Raw genomic sequence first — 22,124 nt, 5'->3', positions numbered from 1 at the left:
GTGTGTGTGTGAAGGATGCCAACAAGATGGTGTGTGTGTGTGTAGGCATGCATGCCGCTTTTCTGCTCCAAAATGGATATACCCAAAACAGCAAACTGACTTTTATAGAAAGAAGAATTTTTGATGAAGAGTAATAAAATTAAACAGAAATGGAAAAACAGCAATAAAACATTAAAAGTAATATGCTGTAGGAGCCAGTGAAACAAACTTAAACAGCAAAGAGATAGAAAGCATGCTGGGAAAAAATGGTTTTTGGAAGGGAAATTGAGCTTTGCCAGTGTTCCAAGGCAGGAAGTTCTGTGTATTGAGTGTTTCTACAGAAAACAGTTTCAACCGTATGTTGGAAGACAACAGACATGCAATAGGGCTACATCAGAGGACCATTGGGAACAGGCAGACTCATACAAAAGGAGATCCTTTTAGTATCTTAATCCTAAGCTATTTAGGGCTTTTATGGTAAAAACCAGTACTCTGATTTGATCTTAAAAGCAGACCAAGCAGCTGGTACAACAAAGATCAGTGCCAGTCAAAACTTCAGCAGCAATTTTCTGCTACTAACTGACATTTTAAGCAGTTTTTAAGGGCTGTAATAATAGAGCATATTGCTATAATGCAATTTAAATAAAACTAAGGCATGCATGATGACAGCTAGGTCTGAGTGCTTTAGGAATGGGTGCACTTGTTGCACCAACTGAGGTTGAGTAAAAGCATTTTTGGTCACCTCTGCCACTACTTTGGCATCTAGGAACAAAGTTGAATCCAGAAGTACCCCCAAATGGCAAACCTGCTCCTTCAAAAGGAGTGCAAGTTCATCACAACATACTGTGACTGTGAGACCCTATCCCTTGCTTCTTGACCAGGAGCACCTCCATCTTTTTGGATTAAAAGTCAGTATGTTACCCATTTTCAGACCATCACTGACTCTAAACATTGGTTTAGAACCTTCCCTGACTGGGGGCCAATCCTATCTAACTTTCTAGCACCGGTGCAACTGCAGTGCAGCCCTGAGGTGAGGGAACAAACATTCCCTTATCTGGAGGAGGCCTCTGAGACTGCCTCCCCACCAGAGGATGCATTGGCACAGCTGTACCAGCACTGGAAAATTGCACCAGCACTGGAAAATTGGATAGAATTGGACCATGAGACAGTAAAATAGACTGTGTATTAGTGATCTAATGTAATGACTCCATTAGAGCTTGTGTTCCTGGAGGTCTTGGCAGATGGGCTCTATCTCAGTCCAGTTAGAGCTTTGGTCTGAGTCCAGCATTGGTTTAGATGACCCTTCGACCACATTGAAGTTGCTGCTGATGTTGTGAGTCATGACTACTGGAGCTTAATTTCTTTCACCTGCCTACATACATTACCCACTATCTGCCCCAGTGCTATCTGGTCTGAAACTGGACTTGTTGCTTGTTCCTGAACCCAACTGAAAACTGAGTTTGCCTGTCTCTGCTGCCTGATCTGAAAGGTGAGGCAAGTTAGGCTAAGTACAACCACCTGTAGGCCCCCCAAGTCTTCATAGCTAAGTGGGGTTTTGAGCCTGGTTTCACACATTCGACTCTGACCCTCAATTACTTTTTCTGCTGTCTGATATATTTGAATAAAGTGCACTTGTGATTGTATACAGATCCAAGAATGAATGAGGAATAACTGCTAGCATAATTTTGTGTTGTATTGCTTTGCTGCACTCTACTTCATTGCTGTGGGTTTGTTGTCCCCCCCCCCCCCCCGTGTTGTTTTTCCGGACAATAAATGCTGCAAATGTTTAAATAAAACAAAAAAGTGCTTGTTGGCCTGAATTAAGAAAGCATGCTAAAATTAGACAGGTTTTATTTACAGAAGTAGCAGCATATTTAATGTAATATTAAATCATAGTGCTTTTCAAACGAAAAACTAATGAGCATGACTTCTAATCCTCATCCATCTGCCATCAGTATTTAAGCACTTGCATCATTTGATCCTGTGCTGTGAAGTGACAAATGTTTACTTAGGCAACAAATAGCTTGTAAATGTTTTATTGCAGCATTCATGCTGGATTACTTTCTACACTAGGCAAAACGAGAGCCACTCAACCAAATCTGATACGTATGTACCAGCAAAAACCTGGTCATCAGATAAGGTCGCTCTGTAGTCTCTGTTCCATTATATAAGATGTGTTTAAGTTTATAGTTTCCTTCTAGGTACAAGTATGAAAGTCTCACAAAACTCTTTTAAATAAATAAAAACTCTAGTTGCAGTAGTGCCCTAGCAACAAGTGGCAGCAAATGGTGACATGATTGACAATGGTTCTGGGTCATACCAATCACATTGGAGGTGTCTGAATAAGGGGGTTGAAATGCAATAAGTGGCAGGAGTGCAAGGCAGAAAGTGAATAAGATAGGTGGAAGGATTGTTAAAATCCACAGTGAGGCCCGTGCAACATGTGAGCAGAAGCCATCTCTCCCTATCAAAGCACCCAACTTTCAAAGATTGTTTATTGTATTAGCTAATAGCCATCACAATAAGATAAAACATGTAAATCCAAAAATACATCAGATACAAACAGTGATAAAATGATAAAATGAGGTCAAAATCAAGCACAAAAGGCACCTACACCCATCATATTAAGGAATCTCCTTTACAATCTACCGCTATTTCCACCAGGTAGTTGGCACGAATAGTTCTGGCAGCTTTAGCAAACAACGCCACACTATAGGTGACCAATGGGTCACAATCAGAAAGTAACCAGTACAATTTCGTAAGTGTATTCTCCCCTTTAAGGGTAGCCAAAATAGGCTCCAAAAATCTTACCCTAGGATTCTGATAAAGCTGACAATGAAGCAGGTAATGTACAATATCTTCGATCTGTCCTGCTCCGCAAATACAAAGCCTCAAATGCCTGGGAATGGACATATATCTGCCATCTAGAACTGCAGTTGGCATAGTTTGAAAACGCAGTTCAGTGAACGCCTTTCTCAAGGAGGCAAAGGTAAGTGAATATAAATATTGCACTCTTGAGTGACTTGGTTTCAGGAAACAATACAGCTGGGAAAAATTTGAAGATCTTACTATATCTAAGTCCTGATCATTATCCAGTTTAAATATCCATTCCCTTAGCATTTGTTTTATTCCAGAAAAGACAAAAATGTCAGTAGAAAGAGCTTTAGATTTTAGGAGCATTTGCACCAGAGTAGCCCAGCCTCCTCCTCTCCACTGCTCGGCCAAACAGAGTTTAGGAAGACGATTTTCCAGCATGTCCAGGACTCTCTTGTAATAAGAAATTATAGCTACGGCAGCCCTGGCCTTAATAGATACCATACCTGTCTCCATTCTAAGAAAAGCTGCTGGAGTAGATGGTGGAACAGCTAAAATGTGCCTCAAAAATTTATTTTGGGCAACTTCGGGAATATATATGTTGTTCTGTTTAATACCTCAGATCTCTATACCGTACAACATTTGTGAAATTACTCTCCCCAAGAAAACCTTTAAAGCTGGAATTACCAAGTTGCCTGCTCTAGAATGGAAAAATTTTAATAAGGCATAACTTGATTTTTGTGCTAATGTTTTAACATTCTGAAGTTGGAATTTCCAGCTGTTTCTTTCATCGAAGAATACACCCAAATATTTAAAGGCAGGAACTTGTTCAATCTTGCGATCACACAAAGTCCAACTAAATTTTGGAGAATGCTTGCCAAAAACCACTATTTTGGATTTGGCGTAATTCACCTTCAGTTGCTCCGAATCACTGAAATCTTGCAGCTTATTTAGGATTCTCTTAAGCCCTTTCCTATTCAAAGATAATAAAACAATGTCGTCTGCATAAATGAGGGTTGCAATCTTATGATTTCCAATTGAGGGGGGGAAATGATCTGCATGAGTTAGAACATTTACAATGTTGTTGATATAAAGATTGAAAAGAAGTGGGGCCAACAAACACCCTTGTTTAACACCTTTGGTAGAACAAATTTCCTCCGTCAGTCTACCATCTGCACTTATCCTTACCCTCAAGGTGGTATTGGTATATAATTCTTGCATTAAAAGCAGCAACCTCCTATCAATATTAGTCCCAGCAAGCTTATCCCATAGACGATCCCTAGGGACTGTATCAAATGCAGAAGAAAAATCTATAAATGCTGCAAAGAGCCATTTAAATGGCCTGCTTGTATATTTACAGATTAAATGATGAAAGACAAAGATTTGGTCCACCGTACTATGGCCTTTCCTAAACCAGCTTGTTCTTGATGCAAAATATCATTTTCCGCAACCCATTTAACCAACTTCAGAAGGAGATAACGACAGTAAATCTTAGAACTAATATCCAGTAGACTGATTGGGCGATAATTCTGGGGGTTGGAATTATCCCCTTTTTTATAAACTGGAAAAATAATACTCTGTCTCCAGCCTTCCGGGAAAAATCCTGTGGCATTAATGTAAGTAAACAATTTGGCAAGGAAAGGGGCCCACCATTCAATGTTGGTCTTATACACCTCAGGAGGAATCATATCCTCACCAGGTGCTTTTCCTGTTGCTAAAGCATCTATAAGTTCACCAACTTCCTGTTCCGTGACTGGGGGCCATTCTGGTGTTAATGCCAAAAGCGACTGACAATTGCTAACATTATTTTGCCTGGCATTGGCATCACTGTCAAATATATTACTAAAATAGGAACACCATGTACCGGCAGCAATACAGTCGTTCATTTTACAGTTAAGGCCCGGGTTGGGAGGTGAAATTAAGGACCAAAACTTTTTTTCGTTCTTTTCCATGGCAGCTTTCCCCAATTCCTTCCACTGAGCTGACATGTATACACTCTTTTTTTGCTTCAGAAGTTCCTTATATGTTGAACGAAATTGGGTCAAAGCATCTAAGTCTGAGGCTAGCCGAGTTTGTCTTAACTTCCTAATCAATCGAGTCAGATGTTTTTTGGCCAATCTACATTCCTTATCAAACCAGTTACCAAACGGGCAGAACCAGGTTCCCATGACTTCTGAACTAATAAAGGCCTTAACTTTGAGATAATATAGTTAAGGCCTTCAATAGGATCCATATCTCCTTTAACTACGTCCCTATGCTAAGCCACAAAATTAGGACTGTCTAATAATTCCCTGATTGATAAATCAATAGTGGGGGACCATTTCAATCGTTTCCCCACAACAATAGTCCTCTCAGCCCAATCAGTGGAAATAGAAGGCAGCTGAGGGATTACTGTAGATATAGAGAGAGACACTGGTAAATGATCACTATCAGGACGATCTAAGATGTCATAGTTCAGCTTAAAAGATAATAACCTGGTGGAACAAAAAATATAATCAATGACACTTGCTGCCCTACTGTTTTTTAAGTAAGTAAAATAACCCTTTGAATTATCCAAAAAACTGCCATGAAGGCATGTTAACTGAAAAGATGACATTAACTTAACTAACCTTCTACCTTGTGAATTAGCCACTCTATCTAAAGAGGAGTGATCAGATAAAAAAGCTTCAGTATGATCAAAATACTTTCTACTAATACCCAAACTTACTCTAGAATTAAAATCACCACATAAAATTATAGCGGCATTCGGGTATTGCGTTTCACAATAATATATAACCTCCTCCAGTTCTTCCCAGAAGGAGGTAACACTCCCAATATTATTAGGTGGACAATATACATTAAGGCAAACCAATGCATTTAACTCAAAGCCCCAATTACCTATCAACAAAACAGATAAAATACAGTTGCTTTTGGACTGATAAATAACTTCTGCCACCACATCCAATTTGACAGAAACCATGATAGCTAGACCTCCTCTTGCTCTTCCTTTTACATGTGACTTAAGGGCAGGAAGCAAAAAGGAGCTGTATCCTTGCAACAACATGGGAACAGCATCAAGCGTCCAGGTCTCCTGCAGACAAAGAAGGTGAAAAGATGAAAGGTGAAAATTGTTGGGAACGCAATTAATTCATCAGAATGAGAGTCTGTAACAAAAAAGGTTTCTGGAAAGTGTTGCACTGGTGACCTACAAAACTCCGTCCTTAGCAATGGGGGATGAGTAAAAATACTGTTGGACTGTGGGTTGGACTCACCCAGCTCTAACTCCATATCCATAAGAACAGGACGAACAGCAGCAGCAGACACCACAGGGCTCTTGGGAAGGGAAGCTGAATCAAGATCCATTTCACTTCCCAATTCCAACTCCATCCCAGGAACTGCTTGACTAGTGGAGAATTTTTTGAGTAGGTTTGTTAATCTGGCCTGTAAATAAACTGAGTCCTCCTCACCCAAAGATTGCCCAGTCGATTTCTCAACTGGTGGAGACTGAGAATCAGCTGGAGAATAATAATCATTAGTCCTAGACCTTACATTAACAGTCTGCCTTCCCTTATTTATACAAAGGAGCCGAATGTGCAAGTTTTGAAACATTCTATGTACTAAAATTTGAAATCTGTCCTTCAGGCTCTCAGCAGCTCGTAAAAGTAGCCCTGGAATCCTTCTAGTTTTAAAAGTTAGAGACAATATCTTATATCCATGACAAGAGGGCAAAAAATAATGGCTTGTTAATTCTGAGGGATGAATAAATACCTTCAGTAGTTGAGATATAGCTCTAATTATCAACCGCTTACTCCTCCACCAAGCAGAGTCTGATACAGGAACAGAAAGCAAAACACAGTTTTGCAGTAAAATCAACTTCACTTTATCTTCCTCAGCTTCTGAAGAGGGGGTTAAACACGTTACTCCTGGTATTTCTTCATTTCCAACCCTGTGAGATCTTTTGTTAGAGACAGCCAAAGTCTGGGTTAGAGAGCTGATTGATGTTTCAATCGAATTCAAACGACCAAGAATATACAAGAGGGTGTGACTGGATATCAAACAAGCCTCACTTAGTTGTTGGGTGAGTTGTACCATTTGTAATTGTAAGCATTTTTTGTCTCTAGCCAAAGGGTTTGTTCTTATTTTCTTCCTCTTATATATAGGCAGAGACCGTTTGATTTTCCGGGGAGGAGAGCTACCCGACACCACAGGACAATCATTAGTAATACACGCCGAGGCCTTCAAAGGGATATGCGTACCAGCAGAAGGAGATGGTAGAAATTTTTCAATCCTCAATTGCTTCAACCTTTTATAAACACCCTCCTCCGACTTGATAGGACTTTTCCGAAATCTCTTCTTACCTCTTTGTGGAAAGGCACTCCCAGTGAGCAAAGACATAATGACCAATCCAAGACGCAAAACAGCTCTGTTTACCCAATTAACAATCCACAACCATCCAGGCGTCAAAAGAAAACATATAAAAAGCTCTCAACCATAAAAACATAAAAAGTGGATCCAATATCGAAACAGCTGATATGGGGGGAAAAAAGGCCCCACATTAGTAAACAACAGCTAAAATCATGTAGAGCTCTTTAGAGAAGCCTGCATCTGGTCCGCAAAAACAAAACAAAAACCCTATCAAAGCACCCTGAAAACCACTGCTGAAGGTCCGGGAATCCTCAGCAGTGGTATGAGACGAGGCATGGGAGGGATAAACCCCAGAGGGTTGGGGAACAGCAAGGAGGAACCACTGCAGTTCCTGTTTCCCTTAATTCTCCCTACATTCCTCTCCCTGTAGTGCATCCTATGCTGCTGCTACCATAGGACCCTTGACCTTCAACAGTCACTTGGGGTGGACTTTGGGAGGAAGTAGGGGACTTGGGAAGATTGTTTCTGCCAATGCAAGCTGCATAACTCAAGCTGGAGTAACTTCAGATTTTACTCTATGAGCTTTTAATCAGCAACTCAAGGACTAAAGATGCTCGTTTCACACACTGATGATGCAACATGTGGGCACAGTTCATTTCAGAGACCATGACTGTAAAATGTCCATGGGCTACTAAGGGAAAAGAGCACAGAAAGGAAAGGGAATGGGAAGGGGAGACGACAAAGTGTCCACACAGCAAACAGTTGGCCATCACTGACCTCAAAATGCCAACTAGAAATAAGATAACTGGCATCACTGCAAGCGTTGATGCAGCAATGAGGTTGTAACTGTGAGAGAAGAGGTATTGATTGAGGTATCATCCTTCACTTTTTTTGTTAATCATTTCTGACCAGTGGTCACCCAGTTGTCACGAAGCAAGTTTTCACAAACCATCTGTGATCACTGTGTGAAACTCAAAGCCAGATTTCTTTTTCATCAAATCTTTAACAGACTTTTAACATCAAATCTTTAACAGACTTAAAAACAGTGAGTATTTAACAGACTACGGTTTATAAATAGGCCTCCTTTTGTCTGCAAAAGGTAATGGCTTGGTGATCTGGGAGCAACTCATCAAGCACTACGTAAAACATTCAGCTCAACAGGCCTCTCAGAAATGTAAGGAGGTTGCACCACAGCAGCACTTGATGGACAGCTCCCGATGTTCCCTGAGAGCTTACAGTCCTGGGCTGCTCATCTTTTACATATATATTCATCAGACCAGTCATTGCAGTCTTGTATTCCATCTTGGCAAAGAATTCTGGGAATGCAGTCACAATATTTATGGAAGACTGATGTGCATCTCCATTGTTCTGGCCTACAAGGAGGACAGCTGGCCTCTGGAATAAAAAGCAAAAGCATCACTGTTGTCTTCCAAAAGTTGTATGTAAGTCACAGTGTTGGCTGGGTGGCTATTGCTATGCAAAAGAAGTCCTGTATCTTTCCTAATTACAGCAAAGAGGAAATTGTGGTAGGTTTTCTAATCTCTACATCAACTGTGTATGCCAAAATTGCCTTTTTTACACACCTACTATTTTACACACCTACTAAAGACACATAACCTCTGACCTCCTTTGTACTAAGTCATCCGAACTGGCTACTGCAATTACCTTTTAATATTAGTGGTTACGGTATACTAGGAACTATATGGAAGTGATGGTATTGACGTTTAAAGCCCATCTTGGTTTGGGTCCAGATTATCTGATGGGTCGACCTTCTTCTCCTTCTGGCTGGTCTCTTAGGTAATCAGACGGGGCTTTCCTTCAAGTACCACCTCTGTCCCAAGTTAAAGGGATGCCAGCATAGGGTCAAGCTCTATAGTGGCACCACAACTATGGAATTCCCTTCTGGGGGAATTAAGAACTACCTCCTCCCTCACGGATTTTCAGTGAGGGCTCAAAATATATCTGTTTTGTCTGGAGTTTGGGTGGTGGGTTGATGTCTGCCCTCTGTGCTTCTGTCATAGGGATGTGGCTTGGTGAGAGGAACAGTGGCAGATCCATAAGTATGGGCGGGGGAATATTTGGCATATCACCACATATGTGAGAGGCCTTGAGATGGCCCTGGTTCTTATGTTATTGCTCCGTGGTATGTAATGAGAATTGTATCCTCCTGGACTTTGAAGATAGGAAGGAACCCGCACTTTCCAACTCTCAAAATAAGACAAAAAATGAAACTAAATACTAAAGTCTGCAAAAAGTTCTCAGTAAAATTTCAAATAGACTGGCTCCCCAAGTCACAGATGGCTATATCAACACTTATGCACACACAGTATGTCCTTTGATTATGTTTTCACACAGGCGTGATAGCCTGTGCAAGGACCAGCTGTTTGACTTCCATACTTTTTGACTTATGTACCAAACTACTAGTACATAAATCATTCATGCCAGGCATCCATGCATATTCTTTACATAGTCATTACACAGAATCTTTACACATATTAGAATGTACTGTATATGAATTAATGACTCTCTTCCTAACACTTATTAAATATAAAAAAAGAAGAATATAATGAAAAGAGAACTCCAGAAAAGCCCTGCTGGATCAAGCCAAAAGCCCAACTAGTTTAGCATCCTATTTCCCACAGCGGCCCACCAGCTGCCTCTGGGAAGCCCAAAAACAGGAGAAAAAAAACACACTTCTCTCCTGCCATTGCTTCCCTGTAAATGGTATTCAGAGGCATACAGTGCTGAACCTCAAAGTACTGCATAGTCATCATGACTAGAAGCCAGTGATAGATCATGATTTTCTCCAATTCCCTTTTAAAGTCATCCAGGCTATTGGCCATCATCACCACAACTTGTGGCAATAAGTTCCATACACTAATTATGCACTGCTGTGAAGAAGAACCTTCTTTTGTCTTGTTAGTAGAGAAGAAAGGACCATCACCCTGTTGGGTTACCAGTTCAGCACAGCTCACAGGTATCAAATAATCTGGCTCGAAAAATACTGTAGTTTTGCATGTCCTATGATGAATAGACTTACTGGATCCTAGTTCATCAGAGCAGTCTCCACAATCATTGAACCCATTGCATCGTTTGTCAGCATAGATCCAAAACCTGCCATTGCCACAGTAAAATATCAGGTATCCTGGAAGGCTATTGGGTATGTCACCTAAAGAAGAGACATCAGAATGTAGTAAGATATCCCATGCAAAACTAGTATGTACAGCATTGTGCTATGTAAAACACACAGTGGGACAAAATGGTAGAGGCTTAAATGTTGTGAATAGTCATAAATAGTAGGGCTGCCACCCAGTTAAAGAAATCTTAATGGATTGCATGAGGTGTGGTTGATTAACCAATGTGCAGTGCAATCCTGACAGGCCCTTGGGCCGGCACAAGGAGAGTTGCAGGAGGGCTGCAAATGTGCCGTAAGGCATGTTTGTGCCTCCTCATGTGTTGACTAGGCCAGCGCACGGAGGCACACCAGCCTGTGGAGGCTGACTTAAGCCTCCACGCTGACAGAGGCTCTGAGCCTTGAGTCGGTCGAGCTCGAGCTGTTCCAGGGCAGGGGAGGTGGGCGGTGGGCAGCCCCAGGGCAGCGGGTGGGGAGCAGGAGGTGGGGCTGGGACCCAGCAGTTATGTTAGATCCCAACCCCATTCCCCAAGCAGCGTCAGGCTACTTCAAGCCAGTCCGCTCTCCTCAGACTTTTGCCACCTCAGGAGGTGTCACAAGTCCAAGAAGACCCTTTGGGGCAAGGGTGGCTTTCCTAGAGTTAAGGGGCCACTGTGAGGCTCTTGGGGCAGAACCTCTGCTCTGCTTGACTGGCACTTTAAGGGTGTCCTGAGAAGGCCTCAGACCGGCTCAGGGAGAGAGGGTTCCAGCACCCTGGTCCTCTTCCCTGGCTGGGCTTTTGCTGTCTGGGTCCTGGGCAGGGGCTGTTGGCTGCACAGCCACCCACCTCCCAGTTTCTAACCAGCCCCTGCATCACTAGCCTCCCAGCTTTTGTAGGGCCAGCTACCCTCCCCATAGCTCCTCCCCTTTCTCTCAGGAGAGGTAAAAAGGGCGGTTCCCTGGGAGCCACCCTTGCCTTGGCTTAAAGGTCTCCCTTCTTCCCCTGTGCTGCCTTCACCTGGCTCTTCCTCCTGCCCTTCTGGCTTCTCTCCTCTCATGTTGCCTGGCTCCCCAGCCCCAGAGCCCTCTCCTGAGGTACGGCAGGGTCCCGGGTGCAGGGTGGGGACCCCGACAGCCACTTTGGGCAGCTATCCTGCGCTGGATACAATGCAAGTCTCCTGGCTTGCCTGTTCCAGCACAAGATAGGATTGTGCCCTTAATTTGTACTGTATGAGTGAAAGCAAACATTTTGAACTGAAAGACATCCTTACTTTGTCTTTACATGATGCATGTATGTGTTGTAGCAGAAGAGCATTCCCTCCTGTGTGCAAGAGAATGGGGGAATGTCACTTCTCAAACGGTGCAGCAAGGCACAGTTTTTGTAAATCTTATTAACAAATAAACTTTTGACCTCATTGGGACATCTTTTTTATCTGATCTGAATTTTAAAAAATTAATCACTTTAACTCAGTCATTTTTAGTGGGAGCCAGGATATAGGAGTTGGACTTGGAAGATCCAGGTTCAAATCCCTGCTTAGCTATGAAGCTTTCTGGGTGACCTTGGGACAATCACTATATCTTAGTCTCACCTACCACACAGGGTTGTTATAAGGACAAAAGGAAGGGAAGAACTATGTACACCACCCTTAAGTTCCTTGGAAGAACGGTGGCATAAAAATGTGAAAAATAAAAAAAATATGACCCCCCCTAGGGAAAGTTGGCACATTTGAAGGGAGCTGCAGACTGAAAACTGTGAGGAGAGGATTTTATATTTATCTGTGTTGTATCCTTATTTGACAGGGAGGGGGACTGGAACCTGAGAAGAGTTCCTAAGGGGTCATAGCAGGGGGGAAAAGGTTGAGAATGGCTGATCTAATTGGTCAATAAATAAAGGCATTGATAACTTGCTCTAAGTAAAGTAGTTTAAGATGTGTAAATGTTTGAAGCAAGTTCCAAGAGCATTCCGGTAATGGAAACTTCCTTATATTTATTTTATAGGATTAGAGAGAGAGAGAGAGAGAGAGAGAGAGAGAGAGAGAGAGAGAGAGAGAGAGAAGAGGCATACAGAGATTAGTTGGATGGAGAGGAAAAAAATCACACAGTTTTTTAGCAACATCTTACAACCCTATCCAAACACAATATTTTACTTTAAAAGAACTTTAAAATATTTTTTATTCTCAGGATGGTATTATGGACTCTTCCGAGATATGCAGATACTCGAATATCTATTCTAGGCTATAGAAACTGAGGGCGCAAGCCTAACCCCTTATGTCAGTGCTTTCCAGCACTGGCATAGCTGTGCCAATGCGGTATGTGCTGCATCATGCAGTTGGGTGTCACTCACAGAAGCCTGCTCAAAATAAGGGAAGGTTTGTTCCCTTATCTCAGAGCTGCATTGCTCTTATGTCAGTGCTGACATAAGGGTTTAGGATTGCGCCCTGAAGCAGTCAACGTCCAAGTGAAAATCAAGATGCATGCATATGTTGTGGCTTACAGATCACTACTTGGATTCAATTTACAGCTTCCGCTGAGATGGCAACTATCAATGGAAGAGAAGTCAAGTTTGATGTTGCTATGCTGCTCTCTTCTCTACTCATTGCAAGCAGTCATCACTTGGAGTTGCAGCAACTAACTGCTGAGCATACTCATCTTCAACCAACTTCTGCTTTACTCCCTGGGTATCTTATTGTGGTATGAATGAAGCCTGAAAAAATGGCTGAAGGGTTCTAGAGGCAAGGAGGTGGAAGGAAGCTGGCATATATGGCATGAACTAGTCATGAGAAATGTAAAAGTAAAACAAAGATTCTTACTACATAGTGTCTTTTGCTCATCCTCCCCATTAATACAGTCTCTTCTTGTGTCACAGACCTTGCTGGCTGGAAGACAGGTCTCTCTGTCGTCACATAAAAAACCTGTCTGGTTACTGGTAGTAACACATATGCGATTCACTGCAAAGTAAAACTGTGGTTTTAAATAAAAGTAGATACTAATGCAGAAATGTTCACAGACTCCCAAATCCTCCTCCAAATACTGGATGGACAAATTCAAAGAATCCACTTTAGACATATGACCACTCTTCAAACATATGATTTCTATATCCCTCTTCAGTTTATGAATAGTTATGCAAGACATCTTTATCCCCCTCTCCCCCCCCCCAACATCTCTGAAAGGTAGATAAAATGAGGCATTAAATCAAGGCAATCCACCAAACTTCAAGGGTGGCCAAGTAGGGATTTGACTCAAAATCTATCAATCTCCCTGACTGACTCCCCAAAGCACAAGTGATTGATTTCCCATCCAATCAGTGGTGTAGCTAAGGGGGTGCAGGGGGTAGCAGTTGCACTGGGCATCAAGCTTTAGGGGGGCAACAAGCTGAGCTTGACACTAGTGACCAAAATTGTGAAAATCTTGGTATTTATGAATAATACCATCATGTTATATATCAGTGGAAAGGTAATTTAATTCAGTACACAATGAAACAAACAGCATTGGAATATCTGTATTCCATCAAAAGTTATGACCATTTAACCATAAAATGAAAACAACTGCCTTATGGAACAAAAAGTGGATTTTCTTAACTCACAGCTGACCCATGAGACTCATTGTTCTTAGAGGCAATGACATGTTATTATGTTATTGACATGTTGCAATGACATGTTATTATGATACAGCATGAAACCAATAAGGTGTTAATATGAGTCCATGTATTTCTCATTTCATTTCATTTCCATTCAGTTACCATGCTAACTGGTTAAAAAGCACTTTTTCAAGTGATGCCCCTCTTATATTTAGCAAGGAGAGAATAACCATTCCACTTCACCCCAGCACAGTGTCTCTGACTAATAACAGGCATAATTTTTATTTATTTACTTAATTAAATTTGATTTTCTCTGGGGCGGGGGGCTACAAATCTTCTTTGACCCCAGGTAGCAGATAGATGCCTTAGCTATGCCACTGACTGGGAGGGGTGGCAGAGCAAGTGGATGGCAAGCTGCTTGAGTGATGAGGTGGGTTCCTTCCAAATTTCACTTTTTAAAAAGCCCAGACGTGATGTCACTTCCTGTTGTGACATCACTTCCGCGGCAACATTTTGAGCTTGGCACTGGGCTACATGATCATTAGCTATGTCACTGCATCCAATAAACCCTTAGGATGGTTTCAGACTTCACATATACTCAGTGACATATCACACATGGAATTTCACAGATGTCTTGATTACATTTTATCCTACCCTTCCTCCAAGGAACTCAGGGCTCTGAACTTGTTAACTCTGAAAATTAATTTGGGCTGAGCCATAGTGACTTGCCCAAAGTTACACAGTGAGTTCCAATGCTAAGCAGGAGTTTGAACCCAGTTCTCCCCAGTTTTAGTGCGCATGCTAATGTTAATGCATCCCTGATCCTGTGTTTCTGGTGGCAGTGCATCTACTCCACATATACAGCCAGAGCAGGAATGTATGTATAGTATTGATGCATTCTTGCGGGGGAGGGGGGGAGAAGTAACAGATTTTCCAGGAGGGAATGTGGTCCTTCTTGGTGCTACCCTGGACATCACCACAGACAGTGTCAAAGTATCTGTACTAACCCCTATACAGCTGCCTATGGAATATGTAATAATAGAAGAAGGGGTTAAACACATCCAAATGTAACTGTCACAAGTTTGAAGGTATTTTCCATGGGGAAAACAGAACATGACACTGAATTACAGCAGAAATAGGATGCTGATGTTTGCAAGTTGTCCCAGCGCAGTTACCAGTTCAGTGATTGTGATCAAAGCAGCATCAGAAACCTTCAGCAAAAAAATGTTCATTGCCAGTTCTGTTAAACAGCAAACTAGTGCCCTTTCTTTCCTCCCCTCTTCACTCCTGAACCTTACATGTTTCAAACAACTTTCTCAACATTTGATATATTCTGAAAGCATTGCTGCAATTATTTCAGTTGGAATTACAGAATAACATACATGCAGAAAAGCTGGCAGCGACTGACCTGGTGTATGTGGTGGGAGCCCAACTGTGACAACCAGTGCAATAATGGCAGCTATGACGCCAAGTAAAAGCAGAGCTATGGCAGTCACACAGATGCAGCGTCGAGTGCAAGGGATGTACACCGAGCAGTCATCGCAGCAACCTGGGAGGTCACAAGCAAAGTATCTGTCACAGAGAGACCAACTCCAACTAGACCCCCATACAGATTTTGCATGAAAATCCATAAGCAGAATATTAGCTTTTGCTAGCTCCCATACATGAATCCTTCCTGAAAAACCACCGTGTTTTAACATTTCGTCTTTCCATATGTATAACTATGCCAGGCACCTTAAGCTGAGCCAGAAATAAATGGATCAAGGAGCAACATCAAGTCTTCACTCATGCTGAAAGTAAAACTGGTACAGCCAGGTGACATCCCAATATGTGCATTTATTCATGCGTCTAAAAATATGTTAGAGCAAAAGATTGTTGTCTTCATATACAAAGAGTACCTGACCTCCTACTGTCCACCTAGAACACTTATGGCACAGTTTAGCTTCAATAAGATGAATATTCAGTAGCAGTTTACGAATACTGTATATGAGACTGCCTTAATAGTGAGTCTTATTCAAAAATACCAAGATTTAAAAAATGTTGTCTGGTAGTAGTGTCACCCCACCCCCACCCCGTGCACGTCACCTGGTGCGGTGTGCACCCTCCTACAACAACAACAACAGTATTTATATACCGCTTTTCAACAAAAAGTTCACAGCGATACCTAGCTGTTCACAAAAAATCCTAGCGATACCATTGGTTACTGTGCCATTGTAAGGAATCCTGGGGTATTCCCCATTGCCCCTTGCATTTTGCGGGGCAATCACTTTGCATGGCCAGATCTCTTGGGCACTGTTGTATATCTAGTGATGCACTTGCTACTACTTGGAGAATTTCAGCATCTTGAGTGGACCTGCATATGGTCCCAGGATAGGATTACAGTTATGCTGTAAATATCAGGGGGGAGAGGGTTGACACATATTTCCCTCTCAATCTTTGTCATTCACTCCCACCCATATGATTGTAGTTCTCAGTCATCCTATGCAGACAATTACAGCATTGTTAAGTGCCACGTATTTATTGATTGATTTACTGCAGTTCTCCAGGAGACTTTCAAGCAGAAGTGATGCACAAAAGGAAAAGCACAGCATTCCAGGCTAGCAGTCAAAGCCAGTGGCAACTCAACAAAAGCAACAATCTAGTCCTCATTTAAACCATGGTAGTTTGTAGAGACATTACACACAAATCCTTCTCTTTCTTGAAGGCTTCTTGAGAGCAGTGTTGTGTAGTGGTTAGAGTGTTGAATGAACCACAAAGAACTGACTCAGGTTCCTGCTTGGCTGTGAAGCCTACTGGGTGACATTGGCCCAGTCACTGTTTCTCAGCCCCGTCTAACTCACAGGATTGTTGTGTAGATTAAAAGAGGAGCCATGTATACTACTCTGAGTTTAAGAAAGGAAGGTTGGATATAAATTATCATTAATTTATATACTGCTTTTATATACTGTTATATAATTATAAGATTTATATACTGTTTTTTCAGCAAATAAGTTCACAAAGCTGTTTAAGAGAAATCCAAATAAATAAATTGATCCTTATTCCAAAAGGGTTCACAATCTTAAAATAAAACAAATAAATACTTCTCCAAGGAGAGGAAGAATTCAGGAGATAAGTAGTTGTGTTGGATTGCAAATGTTAAAAAAAAAAAACAATTCCCCCCCCCCCCCATTGTGTGGTTTTTCTGCCATTATCTCTTGCTGATATTGGCCCTAGACCCTGGAGAAGCAATAAGGAAGGAATGCTAACCATCCATTTGCTGAATAAGCTCATTAGAGCAGTGGTTCTCACACTTTTAGCACTGGGACCACTTTTTTAGAATGAGAACCTGTCAGGACCCACCAGAAGTGATATCATGACCATAAGTGACATCATCGAGCAGGAAAATTTTAAGTCTTACTTACTAGCAATTGTTAAAAGAGTATACACAGTAGCTTGTTAAAAGTACAGGTCCGTCACATTTCCCCAAATGCAGTCACATACCATGGTAGCATCACGTCTAATATATTAAAAATAAAATTTTGAAATGAATGGGACCCACCTGAAATTGGCTCATGACCTACCTAGTGAGTCCCGACCCACAGTTTGAGAAACACTGCATTAGAGGCTTCCTTGTATTATAAACTTATTGATACTCTTGCCATATGATGTAGGGAATGAACTCTCCATTGGCTTCATGAGCATGGGGTAATCAGGTACAGACATGCAAGGACACTAAGGGATGGGGGTGCTCTGAAATGGCAGCCTGGACAGGTGGGAGAAACACAGCACAATGGATTATTTAGTGGTAACTGTACATTGCTCAAATGGCCCCAATGAAATAGTGGGTCATTTGGGTCAACAGGGAGCCCACTTTATCTGCAAGCTTGGCATCCACGGATTTGAGTATCCACAGATCCCAAGCCCAGAGATGGAGAGCCTCAGAGGACCTCTTGGACGTGACTGGAAGTGGCTTCCAGTTGTTCCTCAGAGCACCTCCAAGACATGTCCAGAAGTCACTGTAGTGAACTGGAAGTGACTTCCAGTCGCATCCTGGAGGCTTCTGAGGAGGTCATGTATGATCTCTGGAGGGCTGGGCATGGCCTCCAGGTAAGTAACTGTGGTGCCTCACTGCCCCCCTTCCAGATTTCATTATCCATGGAATTCAGTATCGCGTGGGAGTCCTGGAACTAATCTCCCATGAATACCAAGGGCCACTGCACAGTAAATCCTCGGTAACCACACATCTGTTCCCTCTGTTTCGCTTATCTGCCAGAACAAAATTTTAATTTATGTCACTCCATTCGCTACCAGTGCTCAACTATCCACAGCTGTCCTCAAGCTATCCGTGGTAGCCATTCTGAATCCACAGTGGCTATCCTGAATCCTTCTGCTGCTGGTATTCCTGACCACATTAGCTACCCCTCCCCCTAAACCCACTGATCCCATAGGATCAATAATTCTGGATCCACTGAAAAGGTATCTGCTGGCTTTTCCTGGATTTCCAGGTTTCCCCAGCAAATAATGAGAATCTACTGTATACACCCTGCAGCAGGTTCTCACTCTTCTTGCACTCCACCCCCACTTAGCATGGGCTTTCCTTCTCCAGACACTTCCACCCCAACTCAGGGCTCTAGACAGGGTTGGGAACTCAGATGACTCAAACTCGAGTTGCAAAAATGTGTTTTTCACTGACTCGTGGACTCATGAATCATGTGCATGGAAGACTCAGAAAGATATTTGAGTCAGGAGCCCCTGACTCAGCACTCATCCCTACATATGCTGACTCGAGTCTGTGTCTGGCTGTTCTTGCATACTGTTTCCGCAGCGTGAAAATCCTCGTGCCACCATTCAGAGCTGGCAAGCAGCAGGGAGGTTCCAGCCATGAGGCAGGGAAGGGTTAATGTTTTACTTTTCCATAAGGAAGGGGGAGGAGGGAGTGAGCTCTTTGCCCATCTCTGATAGGAAGGAAGGAACCAATGGTCACTGGACAAAGGATGGGCACCTGATATTTTCTTTGGCTGACGAAGGGCAGGAGGAGGAGCCAAGGGGGTTCTTGCCTTATGATTATTTGGAGAAGCCCAGGGAGGCGAAGGAGACAGGGAAGCAGGCGGGGAGGCGGTTCATAGTGATCATGCTTTCCAAAAGCATGGCTTCTTTTGGCTCTGTTGTTACTTGGGTGGAGGAAGCCTCATTGAATGACCAGCAACAATGGGACTACTTCTGAGTAGTCCTGCCAAAGACTGGGTCATCCTGGTAAGCCTCACACCTGCTGCATGTGACCCTCCTCCCTCTTGCCGCTTCTGTCCCCACTCCCACACAGTTTGCCACCCCCACCTTGTTTACAGATGGGTTGGGTCCTCAGGGAAGTATTAAAGGACAACTCCAACACACACACACACACCCCACAGCAGCTCCATTTTTTTCCACAGTGGGCTTTTTAAAGGGGGTGGGGTGACTCGAATCCCATCTAGTCATGAAAGGGTGACTTGGCGACCTGGAAAGTGTGTCCATTATGACTCATTTTTGAATCGAGTCACAGGGAGCTGTGACTGCAGGCTTGACGCGAGTCAAGCCATGCTGGACCTTCCCATCCCTGGCTCTAGATCATATGCTTCTAGAGCAATATCAGCTTCTCCATGCCCATCCCTGTAGGGGTAAAGGAAGCCCTGGATTCCATAGCCCCTGCACTCTAAACTGAGAAGCCTCTGAGGTTGATTGGGTAATCATTACTCAAAGGGGTCCCAGTTAGCATCCCTGAGCCAAGGAACCTCTGGAGGGTTTTCAGCCCCCTTTGTCCAATCTGCTTGCCTTGGGGTACACACCAACTATAAAATTACTAGAAAAGCAGTATCTAAATATCTTAAATAAATATGACTTTCAATCTAATTTATTCTGTACAGCACAAGCCTATGCATGTCTACTCAAAAGTAAGTCTCACTGAATGCCATGGGACTTACTCCTAAGTAAGTGGGTATAGGATTGTGGCTCAACTTTGTTTAGAGTAAGCCATTTAGACACTGCCTCTCCAGTTATAGAACAAATTATCCTAGCCATAACCTATCAATAAACAAGATCCCACAACACTTACCCCATTCGTCATTTTGATTTTTTCCAATGAAAATCATATTGAATGTGTGGCCAGGGTAGGGGGAGAGATTAGGTACACTGGAATGCAGGGCTTTCAGCTGGGTTGGTACTGTGCCATCCCCCAGGGTATCTTCCTGCCCTCTTTGTCATATATTGCTTGAAACTATGCCAGTGTCCTGGCATGCACAATACCCTGAGAAGTCTTATTCTAGGCATGTTTGCTCAGAGAAATGCCCCTGAGTTGAACGGGATTTCATCTCCAGTGTTTTGGAACCTGCTTTCTTTGTACTGAGTCATCTAAATCAGTGTTTCTTGTAATAGCTCTGTGGGATCCCAGGCTGAAGGGTCCTTTCTAGCCCTGCATGGAAGTACTGTACCAGGGATTGAACCAGTGGTGATACTATGGTTTGAGTCACCCATTGTAAGAGCTCATTGCGTCACCCTTATGATGGACCTCCTCCCATACCAAACCATCCAGAATAAATGACGATATCACATGCACAGCCTAAATGCAGTATCACCACTAGGGTTGGTGTCACCCCCCTTAACTTCGTTTATTTAAATATATAACAGTACAGGTTACCCAACAAATCAGTAACCAGCCAAAAAACAACTTGTGGCCAACTTGATGACACTCACACAACAGAAGAAAAGTTCTAGTATTAGCTCATATAACATGATGGTATTATTCAACAATACCAAAATTTTACAATTTGTGCCAGTAGTGGTGTCACCCCCCTGAGTAAGTCACCCAGTGCGATTTGCACCCGCCTAGTAATGCCACTGAAACCAGCCTCACTGTAGCTGTCAACTCAATATTTTCACACACCCCATTCTGTTTTTAGAAAATGTTAAGCAACTCAAAAACTTGTCATCTTTAATGGAGGACCATTTGCCTTACCTTGAAATGGGCAGCCCAGCATTTGTTGTGGCTGATTCCCATCGCAAAAAGGCTATGCGGTGACAAGAATGGTCCTCTTCTTCTTGCGCAAGGAGAGGTGCTGACATCACACTTTTGCACAGCAGAATTTCACCATCCCCCTCCCTGTTCTGGAAACATTGGAAACATCTGGAAGCCTGAAGCCACAGGTGCCTTCACCACCACCTCCTGTGGCAAGGAGTTCCACAAACCAATCAGAGCCAGGCGGCTCCTGTCCAGCCTTCCCGTCCAGCACCTCTGTCTGTTCAACCCTTTGAAAGATATCTATGCCATCAGGTGCTTTCACCACCACCTCCTGTGGCAAGAAGTTCCACAGAACAATCAGAGACAGGCGGCCCCTGTCCAGCCTTCCCATCCAGCACCTCTGTCTGTCCAATGCCCTTTGAAAGACATCTAGACTTGATGGATATGATGAGCTGATAAGCTGATGTCTTTCTAGGTCATCATTTCCATTAGTTATTTGATTTTTTTCTCTGTAAACCGCTTTGTGAACTTTAGTTGAAAAGCGGTATATAAATACTGTTAATAATTAATAATCATCATCATTTCCATTATTTTAGCAATGTCTTTTCCTAAGGAATTCACACACAGGGAGAACCTTCCCCCCATCTCTGGAGTATAAACCCATCACTCCACCTACACAGCTAGGACATGTTCTTGCCCTTCCCTTCCATGTATATTATCAGCTCTATTTGTGACATGGTCACTGTGGGAGGATCATGTCTGTGCAGTAGCTTGTATCTTGAAGAAGTTCCTTCTTCCATTGTTCATATCTGCCTTTGGGTGTTGTGATGATAAATGTCACCCACTTCCAAAAAGTTAAGAATGAACTGTAACTACACTTGAAATACTGCAAAGTCCTTCTTCCACCCTCTAAGGTTTTTCTATTAGTGCAGTGGTTCCCAAACCTTTTCAACTGGCAGCTCCCTTGACCTACTGGGCCATTGGCCAGGCTCCCCATTAGGGCTGCAGTCCTATAAATTCTATAGGGCAGCAGGTTTTTCACGAAGATTCTGCAGCTTCCCTGGCTGGTTTCTGCAGCTCTCCAGGGAGCCACAGCTCACATTTTGGGAACCACTGTATTAGTGTGAAGACAGAAGATACACAGGCAGAAGTAAAACAAGCTAAAATGGAAAAAAAAAAATCCAACCCCCTTGTTGTCTTTTGTCTTTGCACATCCACCTGTTGATTTTTTTTCCTGCTCCTCCATTCCAATAGAAAAAAATTCTAAAATAATTCTGGCAAGTTCTGCAGCAAAAGTATATTGATCTATTAATGCCTGTTTTACCCAA

General features: G+C 42.7%; 1 protein-coding gene across 1 annotated transcript; it reads right to left on the bottom strand.

Moving 5' to 3' along the window:
- Window positions 1-8,386: 8,386 nt before the first annotated feature.
- LDLRAD1 (low density lipoprotein receptor class A domain containing 1) lies at window positions 8,387-21,187 on the bottom strand. Its single transcript, XM_066624609.1, has 5 exons — window positions 20,992-21,187; window positions 15,235-15,375; window positions 13,060-13,197; window positions 10,178-10,306; window positions 8,387-8,532 (listed from the first exon to the last, which is right to left on the bottom strand). The coding sequence occupies exons 1-5, from the start codon at window positions 21,185-21,187 to the stop codon at window positions 8,387-8,389; spliced, it is 750 nt and encodes a 249-aa protein (XP_066480706.1).
- Between the last annotated feature and the right edge of the window lie 937 nt (window positions 21,188-22,124).

This window comes from Tiliqua scincoides, chromosome 4 (assembly GCF_035046505.1).
Source record: "Tiliqua scincoides isolate rTilSci1 chromosome 4, rTilSci1.hap2, whole genome shotgun sequence".
NCBI classification, from domain to species: domain Eukaryota; kingdom Metazoa; phylum Chordata; class Lepidosauria; order Squamata; family Scincidae; genus Tiliqua; species Tiliqua scincoides.
Note: the sequence above shows the minus strand (reverse complement) of the source record. Positions and strands in the feature narration are given on the sequence as shown.

Excerpts from the sequence above, each read along its gene's own strand:
- LDLRAD1 (XM_066624609.1), bottom strand. The coding sequence starts at position 21,187 with ATGGGAAGGCTGGACAGGGGCCGCCTGTCTCTGATTGTTCTGTGGAAC. Across the intron at positions 10,307-13,059 it reads TGAGCAAAAGACACTATGTA|GTGACATACCCAATAGCCTT; the intron begins GTAAGAATCTTT and ends TCTCTTCTTTAG. Across the intron at positions 8,533-10,177 it reads CTCTGATGAACTAGGATCCA|AGGCCAGCTGTCCTCCTTGT; the intron begins GTAAGTCTATTC and ends TTTTTATTCCAG.